A 27,491-nucleotide genomic window follows, 5' to 3' on the forward strand; every position below is an offset into this window, starting at 1 on the left:
AATCAATTAACAAACGGAGACGTAACAATATATTTTCTTTGCAAGTTTTGCTGACATTCAAACTCCTTCACACATGACAGTGTTAAGTTTGATAATTAGAGTTTTGAATAGAAACAACTTCTTTAAAAAATTATTTACATTATTTGTATTTAATCAAAATTTGAGATTATTGGTAGGGGGTAAATATACACCGTATATTTGCTATGTCGAGTACGACGTGTACCTTCTGGTATTCTTGCATGAACACTGTTTCCTATTATAAACTCTTGATTTTTCTTGTTTGAAACAAAATCATTACAGGCTTTAAACCTGCTTCACGACTGGATTTAATTATTAGTAAAATTAGAAAGACCTGCATAGGTTTATCACAAAGCTAAAATATAAGCTACATTTATTAAAACACTACATTATGTCTTATTATTGAATTTATGTAGTGTACATTGGTTATAAAATACATTTTAATACCAAAAATAAACGACCTTAAAACACAAAAAGTTGTTATTTATCTTTAATTGGACACTCAACATTTCGCTTTACAGCTTCTTCAGGAGCGTTCCACAAAAACCAAACCATAACTGAAGAAGCGAAACGTTGAGTGTCCAATTAAAGATAAATAGCAAATTTTGGTGTTTTAAGGTCGCTTATTTCTGCTACATTATGTCTACAGACACAGCTTGAAATTTAATACTAAGCTCTTTAAGTAATTTAAGTCCAGTTGTACAAATAATACAATGTATTACTGTCCGTAAAATAAATAACAACAAACAAACGCCGCCTGGAGAATGGGCGTATTAAGTACACCAACGTCTACGGCGTTGCCATAACGTCAGTGCAATGCCAGCGTGTCGTCGATAGTGTATGGGTAATCTAAATAATACTAACGAAAAGCTTGGTCTTGGGTGTCAAGTATAATATTTAAATTGTGAATACACAAGAAGTATTAAATATGGCAACATCGGGTAAGTTATTTACATCGACAGAACAGAGTGCTGGTGATATAGAACAGTCTGACCATATGAAAAACGAAGTCTTTGATTCTGAAAAAGGCAGTGACCATATCCAAACTAGCGTTAACTCTAAACTCACTAAGGATGAGGTAAGCTAATTTGTCTTCCGCCGGTCAGGTCTTAAGCCTTAACTTGCTGCTTTAATTTAGCTCTTGCCAACACTAATTTAACATTTTAAGCCTTAATGTTAAAATAGAATAGTATTATGGCATTTCAATTCCAACTTCCAGAAGCTGACAAAAGTGAAACTATGAAAGACTAACTTTGTTTGAAATTGAACTTGAAGTGATAATATTAATATATACTGATAACATTAACAATAACAGTGAATGAGTATATCATTTTGCTTTGACTAAGCCGTGCGCGACAATGTCGCTTTTAATTTATATTATGAATTATAAGTTTTAATATTATTAACAATTTATTACTATCAGTATCACTGTCACTATATTATTTTTATATATATAATCAGTTATACTAATAGAAGACACTGAGTTGAAAAAGTAGTACAAGTTTAATAACATATCATTTATAATTATATTATAATACATTCTTGTTTAGGCTTAGCCAAAAACCTACAAAGATACAGTTTCGTTAGGCATCCATTTGTTCATGTACAAACTTACAGTGCCTTCCAAAAGTATTAATTCCTGCCAATAATGTCACATTTTAATGAAATACAAATAATGTAAATAATTTTTTTTTAATGAACTTGTTTTTATTTAAAACTCTAATGATCCACTGTTAAGTTTGAAACTTTGAAGGAGGTAGAAATGTTAGCAAAACCAGCAAAGAAAATATATATATTGAAATTTGCTCATTGCATAAATATTCAGCCCCCTAAGTTGTTACTTGGTAGAAGCACCTTTGGTAGCAATTACTGCTGTGAGCCTTTTTGGATAGGTCTTACCAGCTTTGAACAATGGGATGGTGTAATTTTTGCCAATTCTTCCTGGCAGAATTGCTCCAAATCTGACAAGTTTGTTGGGGATCGTTGATGAACTGCAATCTTCATGTCTTGCTATAAATTTTCTGTTTGATTCAAATCATAATTTTGATTGGGCCACTCCAGGACTATCACTTTCTTCATTTGAAACCATTTCAGTGTGGCTTTGGCCTTGTACTTTGGGTCATTGTCCTGCTGAAATATGAATTTTTGACCTAGTTTTAGATTATTGGCTGACTCAAGCAGGTTTTCCTATACGAATCGCCTGTACTTTGATGCTTTGAATTTAGACCAAAATGCTCAACTTTTGTCTCGTCTGACCGCAAAACCTCATGTCTCATGTGTGCAATATCAGTTACATGCTTTGTCACAAACTCCAGATGATTCATTTTCAGTAATGGCTTCTTTCTTGCCACTCACCCATACAAGCCAGCTTTGTGTAGGAACCGGGATATTGTTGCTGTATGAACACTGACTCCCATCTCAGATGTGGAATTTTGCAATTCTTTTAAAGACACTGTTGGCTTCACAGTAGCATTCCTAACCAGTTTTCTGCTTGCCCAGCTGCTTAGTTTGGAAGGGTGGCCTGATCAGGGTAGTAACTGGGTGGTACTCCATTTCTTAATGATGGACATCACCATACTCAGAGGGATAATCAGCAACTTTGTAATTTTCTTGTAACCTTCTCCTGATCTGTGCTTCTCTACCACTTTATCCCTGACTTGTTTGGAAAGCTCCTTGGTCTTAATGGTTGGTTTGTCGTATCACTGTGTGAGTTGTGGTTTGAACAGATGCATTTACTCTAAAGTCAAACCACTTTGATTACACACAGAGATCATTACACCAATTTTGTGATCTTTTGTAACTGAACTAATACACGGTTGCCATAGTAAAGGGGTTGAATACTTATGCAATTCTAATTTTCTTTGAAAACCTAACGTACATAATATCAGCATTTTTTAATTTTCTTAGTGGGGAGTAAATTTTGTAGATTCTAAGTATAAAGTCCCATTTGAAAGTTTCATGATTGCAAATTCAGACAACAAAATGTGGAAACTTTGTAGGGGGGTGAATACTTTTGCAAGGCACTGTAAATGAGTCATAGTAAGTCACAAACACTGAGTGGGTATTATTTTTGCACTAACTGATTAAGCCTTACCACTAAGCTATAGCTTTCAAATTTTAATTGTATGAACTAAAATTTATTAAGTGAAAGGACTCGTTAAGAACTTGGAGGGGCTATGCAAAACTAGTGGAAGGATATTGAAGGTAAAAGGACAGCATTATAACTCCGAGTAGCTTAATGTGTAGCAATTACTGTATGAAGTTTTTATCTCACGGTCAAACGACTCGTTTAAAATTTACGATTTACCAATTCCACGAAAAAATTTAGCAGATACATGAAGATTTCCCTCAAAAAGAAATGTTATTTTTACTAAAAATAGAAGAAGAAACAACTGACTGCAAATAAATGGTAGATCTTGCCATATAGTGTTAACTATTAGAAATCATGCTAACCATCTCCAGTCTCCTGTTTTATTTAAAATGCCACATTGTTAATAAAGGATTGCTTCTAGTGATCAATTGATTTTTTGGAAAACACAAATTAATAATAAAGAAAAACACAAATGTAATTACGTGAAGTATTTATTAGACATTTCAGGATCTTTAGAATTCTATCTTCAGTAAGCTAAAGGTAGAAGAATACATAATGGTAATTACTCTAGAAATGTGATATAATTTGTAATATACAGTAGTAAACAATTTCAATACAAAAAAGAAGAACCAGAGAAAATGAACAGTATGTAGCACAAATTAAATAAGTCATATTGAAATATATTTAAATCAAATGAAGAATGTATATTATTTAGAAACTTCTTCTCTTGGTTAAAAGTGCATTTCTCAAGCTTTATATTGTGATATCTTCCATTTTTACAACTGAATGAAGATTTGTTGTATTTGATATTAATTTAGCATATTAAAAAAGGTCATGACAAACTTGGTTTACCAAGTTCCATTCAGGAATGAGTTTGGATTATATAATTTATATTCCAAACACTGGGTTTAAAATAAAGCTTGTTCTGTTTAATATGAAACAAGGTGTATTTTTCCCACCCTCAGAAATTAGCAGTGAGTAAAGAGTCTGAAGATTTTCCCTTTGTGAAACCATGTTGACAATTCAATAAAATTCTAAATTATGTTAAATGGCTTTGCATAGCATCTTTTATCAGACTCTCCAAAACATTCCCAACAAATGATGCAAGACTGATGCCTAAAATTACTGGAATAATTTTTATTACCTCTGTTGAAAAGAGGAGTAACATTAGCTAACTGCCAATCCTGTGGTATCTGCCCACTATTCAAGGACTTGCAAAAAATAGAAGCAAGTGGCTGACATATCCAATCTTTAACCTCCATCAAAACCCTTAGGGAAATATTATCTGGCCCAGGAGACTTATTGGTTTTTAAACTTCCCAATTTTTTCTTAACCAGCTCAGAATTAATGCAGTCATATTGTTTCATCTCATTTCCATCTATCAACTGTTCAAAATGAAGAATATTGCTTAAATCTTTATTAGTAAAAATTGAAGAAAAAGCAAAATTTAATAACCCAGCCATCCCATAATCATCAGATACTAGCCTTCCTTTATCATCCCTCAAGAGTCCTAACATTTTGTTTACACTTAATGTATTTAAAGAAATCCATACTGTTAATTTTTACATCTTCAGCCAACCTTCTCTCATACATTCTTTTTGATGTCCTAATATCCTGTTTCACCAACTTTCTTCATCTTCCATAATCTTCTGAATCTCCCATCATGCTAGTCAATTTAAATTTATTAAACTTATGATGCTTTTCTTTAATTTTATCTCTTATACTCTTTGTGAGCCAACCTGGTTTTTTACTTGCAGCTACCCTTTTCTTTCTATAAGGTATTTGTTTACCTTGGATACTTAAACATTTATCTTTAAAAGTTTTCCACATCTGATCAGTGTCTCCAAATAAGTTGCTCAACTCACAAAGATAATTCTTGTGACATCCCTTCAAAATTTGCTTTTCTGAAATTGGTAACCAAAATATCATTATCCCTTATCTCCATATGCAGCAAAATATTGAACCTAATGGACAATGATCGCTTGTACCCAGATGTTCCCCAAGTTTTCATCCTCTATCTTTTCTGTGTTTGAAGTTAACAATAAATCTAAAATAGCATTTTTCTAGTAGGTACCCTGACTAACTGTTGAAGAAAGCCATCTTAAACAGTTTCCAAAACCCTTTCTTCTTCATGTTTTGACTCTAGCATTTCCTAATCTATATGCCTGAAATTAAAATCACCCATAATTATAACATCATTAAAAACTGAAATCTTAATCTCATTGTAAAGTTTCCCTAATTTCATCAGTATCATCTGGTGGTCTGTAACAAATTTCCACTAAAAGCCTTTTCCCTTTATATCCGCTAATAGAAACCCAAATGGATTCAGTCTTCTTGCTATTATCTTTGATATCCTAAACTTCAACAGGATGTAACTCACATTTTACATATAAAGTTACCCCTCCCCCTCTCTTTAGAACTCTGTCCCTATTAAATAGCCTATAACCATGTATTTCAAAGATGTTTCGGTCATTCTCATTATATCAAAATCCTCCATTGCTACCAGCACTCTAAAGTCATCTATTTTATTTCTTATACTTCTAGCATTACAGTCATACAATTAAGCCTACTTTTATAACTACTTCTATTCTCATTTCCTATGCTAAACTTTTCTCTTCCTCTTATTCTTTTTGCAGTTAGTTTATACTGATCCTCACCACTGTCTTGTACTACTTTAAAACTTCCCTTACAGCTGAATTAATAGGCCTAGTAAACAAGCCAGTTCCTATCCTAGTTGAATGTAAACCATCCATTCCAAAAAGCTTCTTTTTTCTATTGACCTGAATCCACAAGTCCAACCAGCCAATGTGCTCATCCTCACATTCTAACACCTAAGCCTAGCACTTAGCCCTAGTGACCTACTTATAACTTATTCCCCACAGTTAATTCTGGGCATTATCCCTGATAAAATTAAGTTATGGCCTTTTTCTTTAAATGTCTTTATCAACCCTTTGTACTTATTAATTCGCTCCTCTGACCTAGCTTTACTTACGTCATTAGCCCTTATGTGTACAACAAATACTGCATCTCTGCTAGCCCCCTTTATTATATTTCCTGCTTTGTCAATTATGTCCTCCACCTGTGCTCCTGGGTGGCATAATCTAATTCTTTTCTCCCTATTTACTCCACAGACTATTCTATCCACGTGCCTTGTCAAGAAATCACCTATAACTATAACCTGTTTAAGTTATTCATCCATATCCTTCTCTAACCCTTTTGTTTTTCTTCCTTCCAATAGTTCCTCATCTACACAAGCCAAAGGCTGAAATCTGTTGCTCAATAGAATAGGCTCATTACAATTGAATTCACTACTTTTAGTCCTAATAGTATTCTCTTAAACTTCCTGAAAGTCATTGTTAGCTGATGTATTCCATGTATGTAAAAGCTTAAGGTCTTTTGAAATCCTGATGCCATTTCCTACAGTCTACACTTCTCTTTATTTATTGCCTCTTCTTTAATTATGATTGTCTCCAACTTCTCCTCCAACCTATAAACTCTACATACAAGTTGCACATCTTCATTACTAGCTTCCTTAAAAGTACACGCCAGTCTCGAGTTCTCATATAAATCCCACTCATTGCATCCATCACTCCTAGCAGACTGTGAAAACTTAACTCCTACACTAGTCTAACCATTGTATTTATACTTATAGCTGAATATAAATACTCAATACCAAATACCAGTAGCCTGTTGTTAACACTGTTACTGTTAAGCCGAATGTTTAAGAACCAATTATATTAGTTGTTTTTATCAATAGTTTGTCTTTACACTAGACTGACTAGAGTAATAAATTTGATCTTTAATTATATAGAACTTAGAAATACTACTTTAATATTAGAATGACAATAAATGGTCTTTACTTTGATGTATACGTAATGTTAATAATACAATGTATTTAGCCTGATTTATATTATAACCTACCTATAACTGTAAGCTGACTTTAAACCAATGGATCTTAGTTCAAGCAAACAGGTTAATCTTTAAAACATGAAGAGACAATAAACTAGTCTTTAGATTGTATTTATTTAATAAAACAATGTGTTTAACCTGTTTGAAGATTTACCAGTAAATTGAATTATAGCTAAATCTAAAGTACTATTACACATACTAAGCCTAATTTAACATTGTAGCACAATGTTAAAACTTTGACAGTCTTACTTTTATTTACCATATTCTTTTGTTACTTAACCCAAATTATTACAAATGATAATATTAGTATGGGCAAGATAACAATGAATTGACCTCACTGTACACAAAAGTAGAAGAATCGGAATCAGACAGGGTAGATAAGTAGGTGAAAAATAACAGTTACTTTCTCTCACAATTCAAGTTTAAAGTAGAAAAGCATGATCGGGGTACAAGTATAAGGCCTTACTAGAAAGTAAGGTGCATGAAGCACCAAGGGCAAAGATATCAGTACATCTTATGCCTGATGCAAGCAATAAGAAAAAACTTATGGGGAAAGATGATAGAGTTATCAAGTTGCTAAGGGTTCAGTAATGGAAAGAAGCCAAGAAATATGACTAAACCAAGTCGCCTTTAACACAGTGTCTATGAAGACAGAAGGCTTGGAAAAGGTCTTTAAACAATGGTGACAAAAGAGAGTGGTGGCTTCTATGGCATCTGAAGATGGTAGATTAGGCAGCTTTATGACCATCTTTGGAAGAAGGGGGTAAGGCTCAGTCATCAAACAAATGCATAATGAAAGAAACAACTTGTTGGAGAATTTGAAATAGACAAGAAATGTTATGTCTAGTGCACTACCTCAGGAAGGCTGCTTAACAGGATTTATAAACTGCCAGGAAGGAGTGTTGGTAAGAATGAGCTTACATCAAGCTATCTAGGAAGAGAATCTGATGTCTCAGACAAAGGATCTAATAACAGCCAGCCATGAAACTACAGATGCTGAGTGTTGGCATGAAAAATGGACTTTAGAGGTTGTGAAAGATGTTCTCAAAGTGGTAATGGGCATGGTTCTCCAAAAGAAAGTTGATGTCATAGGGGAAGCCAAGGTTGAGCTGGCCAAAGTGGGACAAAGAGGAGATCCTACCTCACCTCATAAATGAGGGATAAGGCAAAGACGAGGGCAAGCCAAAAAAAAGGCTCTATCAAGATTGACTTGCAGTGTCTGTAGCCAGATAGTTTGGATCTGGAACTGAAGATTATTAGAATGGAAGAAGATGGTTATATGAGGATGATGATGATAATTGTTGATATAAGCCATCACTTTTTCTGTATAACAGACTTGTGATGTTTACTTAAAGTTTGCCAAATTTTGATGAGCTATACTTGGTACATTCAGAGTTCTAATATGAAGAGATTTAACATTCTGGGGCTCTTGCAGATGGGTCTAGCCATATGTGAAGGGTTAATAAAGACAGAGGTGCAAGTTTCATTCAAAGCTAGACATATATGCAAAAAACATTTCAGCGGTGGTGCAAGTAAATAGCTATCAGTTCTGTAAAGAGGTATCTAACTGAAATACATTTACAAGTAAAAAAAGTGAGATTATGTATCAAAAGTAAATAGGACTGTTGCTGGGATGTTTAAAAATAAATATTTTGAGTTATGGTATTCTTAAACCTAGAATATGTGTTTACTAATTAAAAACTTTCAAATAATATAAAAGTGAATATTACAATCTTTGTAAATTTTTATTATTTTGCAAGACTCTTCATAAAACATAAGTGTTATTATTTTATTAGGAGTAAGTACACAGATATTTTTATATTGTTTTTTTTTCAATAAATAATTTCTATTGACTTTATGAATACATGGTAATATTTCAAAAAAATACAAATTGTGTAGTGGCTTTTTAAATATATTTTGTACTAAAGTCACTTGAGCCTAATTAATCCTGTACTGAACATGTTCTTTAGAAGTGAAAATACAGTACAGTAAAGTAGGAGCTACTGTGATTTAAGTTATATTATTCCACATTTTACATAAAGGAGGGGTTTGTTTTATATATTTCATTGACATAACATAAATGTTAGATAATGTTATCTTAGAAGAAGCATGTATTATAAAAAACAAGATTTGAATTATTGCTAGTAATCTTTGTATAGATATATAAATATGACATTAATACCTACCTAGTGCATAACAGGTTTATGATTATATGATAAGGTGGACTTTGATTTTAGTTTACTTGCCTTTTTTTATTGGCTTATTCATAAATACGAAACTTTTCTCAAGCAAGCCACCAGCTGGAAGGGTGCAAGCATACACATGAAGGCTGTTCAGTACAACACCTGTCGTACACAGGTGGCTCTGTTTCTAAATATAAGTTTCTCTGACATGTTGTGTTGTGTGTTACTACATACAAGCAAGTAGTTTCGTTGGATCTCTTGGGATTTATAGCTTTGGTTCCTAGTGGATTTTCCTTTGAAAATATTTAAATTGAGGTAGTTTCAAGGCAAGTTTGAAAAGTCTGTTGGTATGTACTTAAATCTTTGTTTTAACATATTATTTGTATTTGAAATTTGTGTTCCATTTTCACTTAACTGGGTTCTTGTATCTACACTACTTGTATATTCTAATAATATTTTAGTTACCAGAGCACTTTAGTTCTTGCAGTAAGGGATCCAAATCTTATAAAACAAAAACATCTACATTTCAAAGTTTCATTTAACTATATTTTGATTCCAGTGATTGAACTATACTTACGGGGTGAACATATCCTTTTTCCACAAAGCCAGTGCTTTTCTGAGACAGATAGTCCAGTGGCTCAGCAGTAAGTCTGCTATAAACTGGGTTTTGATACTCATATAGGTTGCAGCACAGATTGCCCATTTTGTAGCTTTGTGCTTAACAACAAACAAACAAAAACAAGTGTATAAGGATATGGCAGATATAGCGTGGTTGACATAGTATTACATATTCTTGTTTGCTTTCAGTTATAAGTTTTTAGAATTTCTCATGTAATTTTCTCCCAATGACACGAATACTAGCTTGCTGGTTCAACGGTGTTTCTGGATGATGAGTAAAGTTATTTCAAGTAAAAATAAGAATAATAAATAATCTGGTGTTAAAAATCAAATAAATAATATTGTTTTATTAACCTTACTTTAACTGTGGTTGGTAAATGACTTGAATAAAAATGATGATAAATACAATTCACACTGTAACAGTTGTTCATGTAATTCGTGTTATAAATAGCACCTAGACCACTACAATATCTGTTATAGCCCATCCAGCTTTATCAACACTGGATATAGTAGATGTAGAGTGATTGATATATATATTACATATTCTTCTTTGATTTCAGTCATAAGTTCTAAGAATCTGTAAGTACAAGTGAAAACGGACTGTTAAGGTTCTTTTGAACAACAGAAAAATGTCAAATAGAATCAGCTTTTCCCAGCATTTTGATATTATCACACATTTAGAAATACTACTTTACAAAATAGCTGTTGTCATCATAAACATAAATAATGAACAATAATGGTCCCAAATCAGGTTATTAAGTAACTTCATCAGTAACATTATCCTGTTCTAAGAAAAGCCCATTTGTCACTATTTTTATTTAGCTTTCTGCCACAACATCTCCCCCTGGTGTGTCAACAGTAAATTTATGAATTTAAATGCTAAAATGTTTAGTTTGCAGTGGACAAAACTCAGATAGCCTATTATGCAACTTTGTGCTAGAAAAAAAATGGCAGTATATCACTTTGCTATCCTCTAATACATTTATCACAATTCCTTAACACTTTTGAGAAAGAGGAGCACCTCTGAGTGTCAAGTGCATGCATACATATCAAATTTCAAATACCTACCTGTAGTTACATGGCCGAGTGAAACTGAAACCAAAACCTGTAGTTACATGACCGAGTGAATCTGAAACAGACAATAGGGCTGTGTTTTATGGTCTACTTCTGCTACCTGGTGAAACATTTAAACTGGAGCCGAAGATCGTCTTAATACCAGAAACATAAAATAAAATAATCTAATAAAGATGAAATAATGGAACCTCTTTAATAATTGGGTAAAGACAAACTGCGGCAAATATATATAGGATTGTTTGAAAGAAAAAATAAAAAATTGTACGCATATTTCAAAAATATTTTAGAATGATATTTTGTCATTTTTTAACATTTAATTAATTAATTCAATTTGAAAGAAAATGAGTTTAAAAAATATATTTCTGCACAGCTTCAAGGAGTCTCATCTATAAACAGTGTACACTTACAGATGGTTTTTATAATTTTTCCACCCATCCCAAAATATATGTTTATATTTGCTAAGAAACTATAATTCCTTTAGAATACATTTTACCAAGTCTTATTTCTCTGGTATTTTCATTTTCTTTTAAAATTTTATGAGTACAGGCTCTCAGTTCCCACCCTTTCATGACATCTCAGCAGGTGAATGAACAATCGCTAATGAAACTCAGCTTTCAAAATAGTTACAGAGCAGGGATTCTCAACTTTTCCTCCATCATTAACCCCCTCGGCTTGATGTATTTCTCCATTTACCCCCTTACTTCCATACAAAAACTTCATAACCATCATAAAGGGACAGAAAAACAAGAAGGTCAGAAAAAAAAAAATATTATTCAGGTTTTGCACAAAAATAGCACACACACATTCTTAGCATTCTCATTCTCTCTCTCTCTCACACACACACATTCTTAGCATTCTCTCTCTCTCTCTCACACACACACACACATTCTTAGCATTCTCTCTCTCTCTCTCACACACACACACACATTCTTAGCATTCTCTCTCTCTCACACACACATTTTACAAAATGAAATTTAATTAAATTATTATTCAATCATCAGGTACATCAATTATTTACCCCCTGCCATGTAATTTTTTTACCTCCAAGGGGTAAATTTACCCCTGGTTGAGAATCACTGCAATAGAGTTTTATTTACATCAATGTAGAATGAATAAATCGGTGTAAAAAAGTAATTTATGGTTTCTTGGAAAAGCCATAAGACCTAGTTCAAGCAGAGAAAAACAATTGAATTTAGTGGAAAATTTAGTAAACTTAGAGAGAAAAACACATGCCTGGGAATTTGTTTATAGTTTCTTCAGATATTGTTTTTGTTCCTGATAATGTTTTTATGTTAAAGCTTTTTTTGTTTAAAAGTTACAGCAGTTTCTTCTTTGATAAAGTATCAGGTAAGCCTTATTAGCTTTGAAGAGTATAGCAGCAATGACAAAATATTCCAGTGACTTATTTATTGAATATTATTGTCAAGTTTATCATATTAAAAAAATTTACATAAATAAAATAATTTATAATTTGTTAAAAGCAAAGTGTACTTATTTGATATAAATTGATTGTGACAAAGAATACTGTTAACAAGAATATTGTTACCTAGCCTAACCTGACACCATTTTGAAAAGTCAGTTCTTAGGTCTTTGATAAATCTTTGTCAGCTTATGTAATGTTTTTTACAATTTAGAGCCAGAAGTGGTGACTGCTGCAATCAGCAAAATTAAGTTTGAAAAGAAATACATTAATGGAAAATCAATGAAATTGAAATTTGTTGAATATAGAATGTAAATTTCTGATCAACTGTACAAACAAAGAAAAAAAAATTGAAGTTATAATAAAAAAGGAAAATATTTAATGCATTTTCCAAAATAGTGACTCGACAAAAATTAGGTAATGTCACGAAATCTAAATAAAATTATATGATTTTTTCTTAATATCAAAAGTAAGTTTGGCTTTAGTGTTATGCAATTTGGCCAAACATTTCTACCGTGAGAATGAAAAGATGAAAATATTAAATGATCTCATCCCCTCCCAGCTCTCCCATTCTGGAAATAGTTCAGAATTCACCTTGCTAATTAATCTCTATTGAAAAAAGATATTAGCTTCCCGAAAGATGCTAAATCACATACCAGGTAAGCCTCCTGTAGTAAGGAACTTGTTTATATATTGGTAACATGAGTAATCCACTTCTGTATATTTTAATGTGAATGATTTGATTTGAAGTTATGCCAATAACTATATTTTCTCATTTTCTTTAAGAAACCTCTACCCAAACCTTTGGCATATTTTTGCAGGTTCTTCTTTTGATGAACTGATGCTATGGAATCAAAGCCATGTTTCACTAATAAAGCTTGTAATGTAGCATTAATAAATATCTCAGTGGAGCAGACAGGTGGAAAACTTTAGTGTCCACCCATCGAGTGTGGGTGGGGATTTCATTTCTTATTTAAGTACCATAACAAGTACCCACCACACTATTTCACTAAGTTATAAGGTTTCAAGGACCTGTACTTGTCAGATCTGGCCATAATCAAAAACAAACTTGATAGTTGACAAATTGTCATTGGTCATTTTCATTTTATTTCCAGTGTTTTGTTGTTGTTCAGTTGCTTCTTGCTCTGTTTCACTCTATTTGACAGGTTGTCTTAGTACATTAATGTGTTATGTTCAAGTAGTATGTCTTGATTTATTATTATTATCATTTATAATAGTATGGCAGTCTAAGGTAGTGGTTCCAAATGTTTTTAGTCTGAGGTGAATAAAGAAGTTTAAGGCACCCCCAACCTATAACTGTAATAAAAACAGTAACATCTCCTTTCAACATACTGTATCATATAATTAATTCAACATAATTTTTATTGGCTTATTGTTTATTTAGAATTAATATTAATTCAGCATCTTTGTTTTCGGCCCTATTTTTTGCCCCCCCCCCTCCCACACACACAGCCCCACAGCTTCAAAGCCCCACTTTGGAACAATGACAATGATATCTACAACCTGTGTATCTATTTTTATCTATTCCTGGACTGGAAATTTCTCTAACTTTCAATTTTTTACAGATTTTACACCAGAATTGTTGTAAACTTTCAAAGTTTAAATATGTATTTTGCTATGTTAGAATGGATTTTTTAGTTATTGAACAATACTCATTTTAAAGGAAGTACATGTAGAATCAAAAGTGCCTTGTATCCTAACCAAAAGTAAATCCTAACAATTAAAAGCAAAAATTAACAGGAATATAGTATTTTGATTCTGTCAACTCGTCAAAACTTGAAAAATATTTAGTAGATAAAAACTTTCTCTGTGGCTGGAGTTTTTTAATTTTATTTTTATTTTTCAGGACACAAGCGTACCTGTTATGGAAGAAATTGGAGAATTAGCTAAAGATGCAACAAATTTTCTACAGAATATGCTAATGTAAGTGGTATAGTTTTTTTTTTCCCTTGATTTCTGGTTTTATTTACAGCAATTAATTAAACATAACAATACAAAGAGACCACTATGAATTTCGCACATCTGTATTTACTTTTCTGTATTAATATGTCCTTGTACCATACATGAAAAACTTGCACTTTCTCTACAGCTTCATTCTGTATGAGAACCAGTTTCCGTACAAAGTCCTCTTTGAATCCTATAACTTTTCACTTGATCTAAACCTGTTATAAATTTAACTTCTAATTAGACAAGTTGTCATTCAATATGAACATGTTACAAAGGCATCCTCTAGTTTTACAATGTGTCACTTGATCTAAACCTGTTGTATGTTTATCCTTTAATTAGATAATTTGACACAGTGCAAGGTATGGCATGCAAGTACAAGCTTCTTTACAATCATAAGTAGTAGAGAACATTATTTTCTGTATTTCTTTATTTACTGTCCTATATTTTAAGAAAAATAACTGAAATTTAAGAAATTGTTTGTAATCAGTAATAATAGATATACATATGTAATATATTAAAAGTGAAATGTGTCTGTATTTACACAGTTCTGGTCCATTAGAACAAAGCCAAGTCAGGTCACTTTGTAAAGGTCAATTTTATATTATTGTATACGGTAACATGAGTGCACATGCGTCTTATCATTGCAGCTTCTGTAAAGTTAGTCAGACAGATGAAAGATCAATAAAATATAATTCCAATATCATAACTCACCTCCTCCCACTTAAAGCTTTCTCGATTAATACTGCCCTCTATCGATACAAATGTTTCACTTGCCTCTACCCTTGTAATCCCCACTTCTTTCTGCATATCTACATGTAAACGATCATGCAACAACCCTCCACCAATAGGAGTGTGACACTACTACTATTGTAACTAGCACTTTTTCTAATAATGCACCTGTTAATCACTTTTCGATTGGCATTCTTATTGTTTGTTTCGTTTGCTATTTAGTTATTATATCCAATTTTTTTTCCTTTTGAGTGTTTTCTCATTTAGTCACTGCAGTTTTACTTTTTTTTTAGTGGAAAGTCGCAATTTAAATTTCTATATATACTCTCCCTTTCCTATTTTTTCATTTTCGACAATGTGAGTTATGCACTTATGGTTCTGGGTAGTCATGACTACCACTGCTGATGCTGCTATGACAGATTTGCTGTTCATGTTTGCTTTGGCAATAGCAAAGTTGTTAGCTGTGGGCATGATGGCTATGTTCTGTTGGGAATTGTACAATTTTTGGCAACATTTTGTATAACCTGTTGAGTAGCCTGTCATACCAGCACCTAGGTGTGTCTGGATGGGTGGATGTGATCTAAGGCAGTTTGTTTTTACCCTCCTGAATATGTTTTTCCATCATGTGTTGTTGTGTGTGTGTGTGTGGGGGGGGGGGGTACCTATGATTCCTTCACCCTTTGTTGCCATTATTTTCTCAGGTATGTTGTTTTTTGTCTTTGTCTCCTGTTTCATTGCATTTTATCCTTGCCCTATTTGGGGATTAATTGTTGGGTCTTCTTTGGCTTTTACATCTCACCCAGATAATGGGTTGTTTTGAAGTACACTTGCATTCGGGAGTCGGAATGCTTTATCCCCTGTATATGTTGGTGTATCATGTTTTTTGCTTTTCTTGTTCCATCTTCCCATAATTTGCCTCACACCTTTTGGATTTCTTGTCTTCCAATGTGGGGTTTGGACCCTATTGCTTTGGTTGCATTTCACTACCTTGGAACTTTCCTATTCACTTATTTTGTTATTCCACTATCATCTATGCTTTATCCTCCCTTTGGTTGGGGTGGTTCTAAAGTTTCATTATTTGTGTTTTTGTTGGTTATGGTCGTCTCTTTTTTTGCTACAATGACACACATTTCCACTTCAGCGTTGCTTTTCAGATGTGGCTGCTATGAAGTTGGGTTCTCCTAGGTCGGGATCCTGTTTTATTTCGGGTTCTTTTACCCTCTTATAAATTACATGCATTATGCATGGCACTTTTTTTTTCTGTCACAAGGTGGTGGACTTTATTCCTGCCTATTGGGAGACTGGGGTTGTTTCAGCAAGTCTCCATAACTCCATTTCCACTTGTCCCTCCTGTTATTTCACCATCCACTTTATTTCACCCTCAGTGGGATTCTGTTTCTTCCCAGTGTCAGTAAAGAGGTGGCTTGGGTCTTCCTTCTCCAGGGTTCCTTCTGTGAGATCATTCTCATTATGGGTTTTTCACTCATGTTTTGTGGATGATGTAGGTTGATGTGTCACATACATGTCTTAATTTTTCTGTTTCCCTGGCATCCAGACATTTTTCTTTGTTTTGTTCTTCACAGGTGTGTATTTTCAGTTTAGGGTGTTTTTGTTTGGCCTTGCCTCGGCTTCCTCTGTGTTCATCCGAGTGGTCTAGACCTTTGCTTGCCTGCTTCCTTCTCTGACCTTAGTGTACACTTTCCCAGGAACAGCTGGATAGTTAATTTCTCTCTCGCTGTATCTGCTCTCCATATTCAATTTCTTCTTTAGGAAGCTGCCTGTGTGGGTTTCATTCATCAAACCTGATAAATTTCTAGTTTTCTTGGTGTGTTTTTAATCTCTGTTCTCAATTCTTGGTTGGAACTTACCCCCCCCCCCTCTCTCTCTCCTATTTCTTCTTATTTTTTACTGTCCCTTCTTCATTCAGCCCTATCTTCAAAATATTATATTTTTCTATCTTCCCCTGTAAAATTTTTTTGTTTAAATTTCACTCTGCTACCAGTATGCCTCATCTTTTTAGACTGGTTTCACATATGCTTTGATTTACAATTGAGCTGAAGCTTCCTTGGAACTCCTTATCTCCTTAGTTTGTGCTCATATGCATCTTTTACTGTGGATTCTACATGAGCAATGAAACCTCTCTTGGAATCCCTTTTATTGGGTGGTTCCTCAATCCTTGTGATTTTCAATAGCTTTGCTCTTATCTGGGCACTCCTCACAATAATGGCTTTGCCACTTACAGCAATGCTGAGCTTTCTTTGTTTGGATCTCCTGTTCCACATATGTTAGCACTGTTGGTGGGTGCATTCAGTCAGGAATGGTCTGATCTCTTACTTTGTACTTACCCCCCCCCCCCCCCCCTTGAGTTTTCTCTCTTATTTGGGATGCTACTTTTTGGGTTTTTCTGGTGGCACCCTATTGGCTGGCTCAATCATTTCCTCTGCTGAGCCTCAATTTCTTCTTCAGCAGTTGCTCAGTTAACCATGTTTCTCTAGGATTTGCTTGCTTGGGATGCCTTATTTTCTGGAATTAGACTATCAGACTTATCTCAAGAATCTCCATTTGGTGTACTTCCTACAAAAACGTTTTTTGAAGAGTTTCTCATCCTTTGGAAATTAGGGCTGAGGTAGCTCATCAGCAGTTGTCTTTGTTTACTCTTTTCTACTTATCTACATTCAGGAAGACCCAATGGATGTTGGGTTCTTTCTGGGATCTCAGCTGGTTGTACAACAGGGACAACACAACAGTAAGTGTTCCTCTACCACCTCCATAACCAGAGATACATCTGTTCACAGATACTTATCTTCAGGGCTGTGGTGCTTGTATAGACAATATGGAATTCAAGGGACTTTGGACAGTTGAAAAAGCTTCTCTCCACATCAGTCTTTTAGAACTTTTAGCTGTTCAACGAGTTTTGGCTCAGGGTCTTGAATTGTTGCAAAGGAAGGTGGTAATACTTCATTTGGACAATTCCACAATAGTCTTGTACATTTCCAAGCAAGGAGGCACTCACTCCAGATCTCTCCGTTTTTGAAAAGTGAATCTTCTCCTTGCTTGTCATGTTACAGGGGTAATGAATCTAGTGGTGGACCAATTATCTTGTCATTGGATCTGTTATTGTCTAGAGACACCACAGATTGATGCTTTTGCCACACACTGGAATATACAGCTCCTGTCCTTCTGGTCTCCAGTATTTCACCCTCTGGATTTGAAAATAGCTTCTCTCATCCAGGATTGGATGGGTCTTCATATTTATGTGTTCCCTCCAATTCATCTGCTCTTCAAGATTTTGTCACTAATTCACACCAAAGTCGGACATTTTTCATCCAGCAGTCTGTGTTCCTCGACTTCATGCCTGGCTTTTGCAGTCCATTGCACGACATCAGAGATAGATATCCTTATTAACATGTTTCATTTGGCATTCTTCTTTGGAAGTTTATCAAAGGAAATGTTTTACTTATCATCAATGGTCTCTCAGACATGAGTTTAACCCTTTGCATCCCGCTGTGCCACATCTCTCTCTCTCTTTTTGACAAAGGTTTGGTACCTTCATCTGTTGCCATGTATAAAGCTGCCTTATCAGCTGCTTTTCATTTTTCTAAGAGAAGAAAAGTTTTCAAGTCCCTGGTTTTGTCATTACTTTTGAATTTCATCTCGGGTTATCCGTCTTTGTCGCCCTTTTCCAGGTTTATAATTGGGATATCACTGTCGTTCTTCATGCATTATCACATCATCCTTTTGAACCTTTGTAGTCACGCTCACTATATCATCTTTCACCTAAAACTTATTTTCTTCTGTTATTGGCAAGTGAGTGTTAATGTTCAGATGTGTTTGTGCTTCATTTTTACAGGACACTGTACCATTCCAACTGTGTTCTGTTGTATCCAGGAAGATCCTTTCTACCTAAAACTGCAGCAGCTAGGGAAGGAGATAAGACTTTCTCTCCTATTCATCTTCCCTCCATTTTCCAATTCTATGACCATTCAGATCCAGATCATCTTTTATGCCCTGTTTGGGCTCTCTGATGTTATGGGTTATTCACTGAAGTGTTTCGTTGTTCACATCACCGATTATTTAATCATTGGGATCCTTCAGTATCACACAACTTATTCCTTGTCACTTTGACAAGTTGGATTAGTCAGTTGGTTTGGATAGCTTACTCTGGCCTTTTATTCAAGTTCGACATGTATCAATGTCTTTGCCAGCTCAGTTGTGCCACCTGTACCACACATAACACCTCTATATTATACTATTTGCATGATTTAGCAGTCTCCTTCTTGGATGGGTTTTGGCAACCCACTGTGTCTGTTCTACACATGTACCCCCAGCTTGATTGTGACAGAGGTGAGTAAGTTCATTTTCTTTGGGCTTTTAAGGGATCTTCTTATCATTCTCATTTGGATCCCACTCAGTGGCGAGTGTTGTCTGCTCAGGTATGTTTTTACAAATCTGCACTAGCTACCAGTAAACTAATTAAATTTTGGTATTAACAAGCTCTGTAGAGATGGGGTGTTCCATAAGACTTCCTTGGTGCTTTCCAGATGGTGAACAATTGTTCTATATGAAATATAATATACAGTACTGGACTGCCACTCATGGACTATCATGAGTAAAGCATAAAGTGACATTGCCCATCGCTGCTAACCACTGGATTGAACAAATTGGGGTTAGATTGCTTTTCAAAATAGGAAAAGTAGTTCACCTATTGCACTGTCCTCAGAGCATCATTTCTCAGGACTCCCCAACACAAGTTCCCCTCCCTCTCTTCTAGTGGAGAGTACTTACCCCTCTCAGTTTGCAGTTGCTGGAGTTATGGAGAGAGGTCTATTCCTCCTGAGTGATGTTTGTACTCTTTATTCCACTCATAATTCCAGTTCAGAGATGACACTTCACTATCCAGTTGTCTAAGCATGGCCATTTATTTTGGTTATTCTGTTACTTTCCATGATCATGGAAGAGGGTCCTTGACTCCTTGTAATACTGCACACAGGGCATCATGCCCTTGAGCCATTAGTTGAACTTTGTTCCACATCTTCCTTATAATTATGGAGGCAGAAGGTGTTGCCTTGCCTTCCAGGTTGAGGAGTTAAGATTTCAGTTTGTAATCCCAGACTGGATTATCTCTGTTTCTTCAGGTTGTGTGAGGTGTGAATTGGCTGTATAATTCCGAGTTCGGTTTATTGCATTCTGTACTTCTTCAGGTTGGGCGGAAGACTTGTTCACTTAGGTGTTGCTTTCCTTCTCTGCATAATTTGGGTGGTTCACATGCTACATTCTGTAACTTTCAGGTTGGGTTCCCTTCATATCATATTTCTATTGTACAATTATATCATATTACGGTCCTATGCCCTAGCCACTACACCTTGGATCTAGCTTTGCATCCACAGCCCTATAGTTCAAATGATGAGACATGGAACCTCATCTATGTAATTGGGGTCTTGACTAATCTTATGATAATGAAAAGTGTTGACTCTGTAGCTGGTTTGCATTTGCCACCCGCATTTAGATTTCACTTTATCTGGGTGAAGAGCATACATGTTCCAGACGTAGTGTGGACCCCCACTAGTGTGCTTTATTATATTTCAATTTTGGACACCCCTTTTTCTATGCAGATGCTTTCTTGTGGATCTTGTTCTCCACCTGGTCAGTGTGGGGTTCTAGCTAAAGTGGAAGAAGAGGTGAGTGTGTTTCGGAAGTTACATTTTCCTATACCGAAAATGGATTTCTAATAGTACTTACCTCTTTTCACACTATCTCACCCTTTCTCCCCATGATAGCTGGTGTTCAGGTCTGATAATCTGACCAGTCTTGAAAAAGTGAATAAGAAAGAATAATGGGGAGCTTACTTATGGATCAAGTATAGAAGGTGCATTGATGTAAGTGGAGAGAGTCAGAAGATTAAAATTGCTAGGGGTGATATAGTGGGTTATAAAGAGTGGAGTAAACAAGGTAGAATTCATACCAATGCTTAGATGGGCAAAGAATATAACCCTTCATAAGGATAAAGCTAACGTGGGAGCGGAGGTAAGTATGTTTTGGAATTAGTATCTTCCATACCTCACCTCTCCACAGAAAAACTAGCTAGTGCCAAAATGTTTTTGTATATACACCAGCCATTGAAAGAGCTCTCAACCCTACATGTAATAACATGTTCTGTGTTAATATATGATGCAATTAGCATTAGACTTAAGCCCTCCAATAATATAGGGGGCAAAACACCACCACATTTTACAGAACTCCCCTTGAGCATTGTATAGAAACCAAAAGTTCATTTTTGAAAAGGCATACAGACACACCAGAAGTGGGGAGGTAGGATGGATGGTTCTGTGAAGAAGTATTTATATGAAGTTAAGAATTTCTTTACCTGAAAACAGATTTCAGATAGATACCTCTCTTCACCACTATGAACTATTACCTCAGGCCCATAACAGCCGTGGAACTTCCTCCCAGGCCACAATCTTTGAACAAACTCCCATCCCTACACATCTATGTGTATTGCAGCAGCTTATGATGTAATTATCATAATGCTGTAGCCCTCCATCAATAAGAGGGCAACACAAGCTCCAGGAGCAGTAATCATCATGAGTACTAGCACATGATCATGGGCTCATTCTTGATGAGGCAAAAATCAACCATTTAAATTATATAGATATATTGCTGAAGCAGTCTTGCAGAAAACCCCACTTTAATGGTGGGCACTGAGAAGGGGCAGATGGTTTTAATTCTTTCTATTCCTTCCAGCTTGATGTGAATTTCAGGTAAGTATTTCCCCTATGAGACAATATCAGCTGCTTAGAAGGTTCTGATAGTAAGAAGCCTAAAGAAATAGGAAAATGTAAACCTTTCAGTTATTATGCTTCTTGAACATAGATTGTTTTATATGCATATTTGTATTTTTAAACTCTACAGACCCCATTCTGGATTGGAAGAACAGTCAAAAAAAGATGCTTCAAAAAGTGTACCTGGCCCATTACAAACAAGGTAAGATGTTCATACAAATGCATAAGACATATATTAAGAACTAGCTATATCTAGCAGTAAAATAGCAAATTTATGTGTTTGATGTGGGTCTGAAGTTAGCAGTATTTCGTTGTTATGAGATACATGTCATTATATTTACATGTGTTATTGATAGCGAGCTTGGTTCTGTTTAGGGCACACTAACGTGTGTGTGTATACATAAGGCATGTGATTGTATGTAAAGAAATGTTTTTGTTTCAAGTATGAAATGAACATTATCACTGGGAACTGTGGTAAATCCTAGAACATGGTATGTTTAGAATTATTAAAACAAATTGCATCAAATAGAATTTTTTGTATAGAATAAAGCATGCCTCAAAGTGATTAATTTACATTGATGTAATTTCTGAGTTAAAAATTCCCAATCCACAATTTTAAGTACATAAATTACAATCATGTATAAATGTAGCACTGTTACAATCTTCATGTAACTCCTAAATTTAAGAGACAGTCTTAAACCACAATTTTCAATATAAGTTTGTATTTATATAGGCATATTATAATCTGATTCATTCATCTTGATGTAACCTTGTGTTTATATAGGCATGTTATGATCTGATTCATTCATCTAGATATTATTTCTAAATTGAAATTTCTAAAACTACAATTTTGAAGCATGAAGTAGAAACTTTTATAGATTTAGGCATGTTGCAGTAATCTTTATCAACTTTCTAAACTTAGAATTTCTAAATTATAATTTTAAATGTATAAGGTGCAAATGTATAAAAGGTGTAGGTATGTCCCAATAGGATTCATTCATTGTCAAATTCCAAATACAATTTTAATAAAATATAAGCTTAGTACAGATTTAGACATGATTAATTCATCTTGATTTAATTTCTGAATTTAGAGTTTCTAAACCACAATTTTAAATGCATAAAGTGCAAATTTAGAACAGATTTATTTGTATCTCAGTGTGATTCATTTGTTAACAATTTTAAGGCATAAAGTATAACCTTAGAACAGATTTAAGCATATTCAGTGTAATTCACTGATCTTGATATAATTTTAGGTAGGAAGTAGATTGCATGGGGTAAATAAGGATCTTATGTAGTAAACTTTGTAGCAAGTGAAATAGAATGAAGTGATGCCCCCTGTGATCAATTTTTCATAATCCAGTCATTATAATTCACCAAGTTATTTTTACTAATGCATTTTAAAAGTTGTGTAGCACTAGTAACCAACAGTTCTTATTTGAAATTCATATATGTACACATATATTTTGTTTCAGTGGTCTTCCATTTAATGACATTGAACATCTCTTAGAAGGACTTGTACTCTGCAGTGATGAAGAGAAAACGAATGAGAAATCTAGAAGGTACAATGATAATATTATTGTTTGTTGGAGTTGTTTATTTGTATCCATTTGTCTATACCATTAGAAAATTTTATATATTATAGCTTCCATCAGTCATCACATAACATCTGTTTTATTTGTTGTGGAGATTTGTATAAATTCACATCTCTGAAAATTCAAGATTTCATTGTGACATGTTTTTTTTTTTTTAAGAAACAATTAAAAATGGCTACTTTTGTTGTAGATTTTAATTACTGATTTTTAAATCTTCCAACATTCTTCATATATTTTACCCTAAAAATTTTATTTTATATAGCTGGAAATTTTACCTTTGTTTGATTTGAAAAACATCACATGTGGTTTCACAGCGCTGTGTTCAATCACTAGCATACAACTAAATTCATTTTTTAACTCTACCAAAGTTATAAGTAAGTTTTTTTTTAAATTGTTGATTAGAATGTTTTATTTAATTCCTGGAATTAGACTTTAAAACACCTTACTACCTCTTGGTTTGTTTTTGTTTAATTTGAACTCATGCTTTCAACATGTGACTCAGAATTTTCAAATGCCCTCTTCATACACTGCATTCATTATTTACCCATAATTATCCATCTTCCACATGATTTATTATGCAACTATCAGGGGTTCTTACATAAAATCTTCTTTTCCACCATTACTTAGGTTTTATTGAAAGTTTCACTCTAAATGAAAATTTGTTTGTGAAAAGAATGGAGGGAAGGTATTTCAGAGGTAAAAACCTGTTTGAAGTTAATTCTAATTCTGAAAATGTAAAATTAAAATCAAGTAGCCTTACCTCGTGAATACTAAAAGCCAGCATACTCGCATTGTAATGGAGGTGAGGACTGATGAATATTAAAACTAAAAGCTACAGTGCAAGAATGTAATAATAGACTACAAAAATTGTGTAGCCAAGCAGAGATGCGGTAGAATTCAGAAACAAAACAACTTGGAGAACTGGACTGGGGAGTGGAGTGGACCGGTCTCAGCAGGGTACCTCCTCACTCAGGACACCCTTTCATCCAGACAAAGGGGTTTTTTGTGAGTGAAAATGGAATATTGGATCTCTGGAGCCAACAATAGGACACAAGCATAAATATTTAGGAGGAATACCACGTCCTGGTCCTTCAGTGATTAGTTATTGGGGAGCAGCCCAGAGATGTGTTTTTTGTTATATAATGTAATCATTTCATAATTCTAAATACCCCTGGAGTCATGAACAGATATGATATAGAAAAATACTTGGATTACCTAGGACAGATGCAGAAGATGAACATATGAATGTCCTGACTGGACAAGTCACTATAAATACAGATTCTTGATATATAACAATAGACTGTGCTTAATTATTTAATTTTTCTTGTTTTGTGGTTGACTGGGCAAGTCAATATAAATACAGGTTCTTGATATATATCAATAGACTGTGCTTAATATTTTTCTTGCTTTGTATTTGACTGGGCAAGTTGATATAAATACAGATTCTTGATACATAAGAATAAACTATACCTGATTATTTTGTTTTTCTTGTTTTGTACTTTTTGTTTGGAAGTAAAATTATTCACATTCCCCAAAACCTTGGCAATTGTCAACAGTAAGTAATGGGCAGAATGTCGAAAAACTTACAAGATACAGATTCCATCGAGCTTAGAGAATAACTACAGGCGGCAAACAAGATTCTGAAACTAAAGATACAGTGATGTGATGAAGGTAAAATAGCAAAAAAGAATGCAGCTTCATTGTCATGCTGGCCTAAGATGTCTGCTAAAGGGTACAGAGACCAGGAGGTCAAAGTCATAGGCAAATGGCAAATATGATGAGGTGTAACCTGAAATCCACATTTATGGTAGTTGGGAACATCAAGACATTGGTTTGTGAATGTGAGTGGAGTAAGATCTAGGAAGTGAGAATCATCATAAGGTATAAATGGCTGATGTTAATTTCGTTGAAAATATTCTTCAGAATGAAAATTGGGATCATTCAGAATAGCTAAAACAATTGGAAAAAACAAACAAACATTGGTGACCATCTCTTGCAGCCCAAATCTCTGGTAGGAAGACTCTATCAGGATATAAGTACAGAGCCTTCCTGGTAAAAGAAAAAAAGTACAAGTAACATCAATGGCAAAAGTGTCTGATCACATCCTAACAAAAGCAACTAACAAAATAAGTCTTCAGGGAATGATGGTAGAGTGAACAAATTGTGAAGGTTTCAAAATGAGAAGCCAGGCACACTTAAAATCAACTGATGACGATGTCTAAGAATCTGAAAAAAATGTATTCAGCAAAAGTGTGTGACTAGCAGCTCTTTAACATATAGGAGAAGCATACAAACCCTGTTCATACATAAACAAATCAGGCAAGATGTTGAGGAGTTGGAGAAGCCAAACAACTCCTAAAGATAAACCAACTAGACAGATATATAGTTGCCAGTTAGGAATATCTGCAAGAATGTGAAAACATTCATGCTACCCAAGAAGAGAAGTCATCTTCACTAATAAAGGATTACATAACAGTCAGCCAGGAATCTTTAGAAAACAAATATGTTTGTTAAAGATGTACCAAAAATGTAATGGAATAAGATCCACCTGAGACAGATGAAAAGAGTGGAATCCATTGTGAAATAGTCAACATGGGATAAAAAGAAGAAATTGACAATGAGACCTATTGATCTTGGCTAATACCCAAGAAAGAAGATGAACAAGGGGATAGACATACAGATAAAAACGTTCTAAGACTAGTTCAAAGTATCTATTGCTAGAAATGCTGGACCCAGAACTGGAAACCAGTAAAACATTAGAAGATGATGCACTGCTGTTGCAAAACAAGCATAGGATGACCAAATCATTGGCACAACCAATGAAATACTAGCTCGGAGAAAGACGTGGAGTAGAGAAATCACGGCAAACAAAGGCTTTGACATCAAGTCCAACCTTGCCTGTTGATATATGTCACAATAGTTGAATTGTCTGTGAGTAATAAAGCACAAAATTGGTGTAACAAGGTTAGGAACTTGTTGAATAGCTCAAAGCTCCAACAGAGTGTAAGAATGGGATATCTGAGAAGACTATAGACCCAAAAGGTTATGGTCCTCCAACAGATCATCCGATTTCTGGAGAGAAACATTGGTCGAAAGATCTAGGTCTGGAGGAGGTGGAAGAAAAGGGAAGCCTACAACGGGAAACTCATGAATGACAACCAAGATTGAGAAACAGTGATCAGCTAAAACTGATAAAACTAAACTTTTTTTTAAAGTTACAATGTCAAATCAGCACTACTTGTATTGAAAGTAATTTTGACTTTTCTCCTAGAGGGTTATATGTGCTATATTATGCTTATACAAAAAAATTTGGATATTCATAAAGCTGAAATCAACCCAAAAGTCAAAACTAGTGGTTTTTAAGTAGTTAAGTAAATCAAACTTTTTTTTTTGATTCAATTAATTTCAACTCCAAAGTAGTTAGTTTTTAAATATATGAATTAATAACTACGTGTTTGTTTTCTTTGATATTTTAAATCAAGGTGGAATGCTCACATCCAGGCACAATAAGAAAACCCAGCCAATATACACTCTGTATAATTATTATACAAGTAATTCACAGTATAAAAACATGATTAGTTGCTTCAATTTTCAATGAGCATCAAACTCCACCATTTTCAAGTGACCAAAGAAATAACTAAAATAGAAGGAAATGTTTACTCTTTTCCTAAAGTGATAGAGTAAATTCCTTAAAATAAATGAAAGGTTTTGGTTTTGTAGCTAATGTTCTTTTGACATCACTGTAAACCTTCAAGAGTAGCTGTATCTATACTTTAATTTATTTGATTTTTCTACTGATTAGTTAGAACGTGTTTTAGCTTGGGTATCAAGAGTAGCTGTATCTATATTTTAATTTATTTGATTTTTCTACTGATTAGTTAGAACTTGTTTTAGCTTGGGTATCAAGAGTAGCTGTATCTATATTTTAATATCATGTGGTAATTTATTTGATTTTTTTACTGATTAGTTAGAACTTGTTTTAGCTTGGGTATCAAGAGTAGCTGTATCTATATTTTAATTTATTTGATTTTTCTACTTATTAGTTAGAACTTGTTTTAGCTTGGGTATCAAGAGTAGCTGTATCTATACTTTAATTTATTTGATTTTTTT

The 27,491-nt window shown here is 34.1% G+C and overlaps 1 protein-coding gene across 1 annotated transcript in view; it reads left to right on the plus strand.

The window, feature by feature from the left end:
• Positions 1-794: 794 nt before the first annotated feature.
• LOC106478803 (putative pyridoxal-dependent decarboxylase domain-containing protein 2) overlaps positions 795-27,491 on the plus strand; it is a 68,921-nt gene continuing 42,224 nt past the window's right edge. Inside the window, exons 1-4 of the mRNA XM_022382465.1 lie at positions 795-1,096; positions 14,181-14,257; positions 21,920-21,991; positions 23,262-23,348. Of these exons, the coding sequence (XP_022238173.1) occupies positions 947-1,096; positions 14,181-14,257; positions 21,920-21,991; positions 23,262-23,348 (386 nt within the window). The 5' untranslated portion in view covers positions 795-946. The remainder of the gene's footprint in view (positions 1,097-14,180; positions 14,258-21,919; positions 21,992-23,261; positions 23,349-27,491) is intronic.

This window comes from Limulus polyphemus, unplaced genomic scaffold (assembly GCF_000517525.1).
Source record: "Limulus polyphemus unplaced genomic scaffold, Limulus_polyphemus-2.1.2 Scaffold251, whole genome shotgun sequence".
Classification (NCBI taxonomy): domain Eukaryota; kingdom Metazoa; phylum Arthropoda; class Merostomata; order Xiphosura; family Limulidae; genus Limulus; species Limulus polyphemus.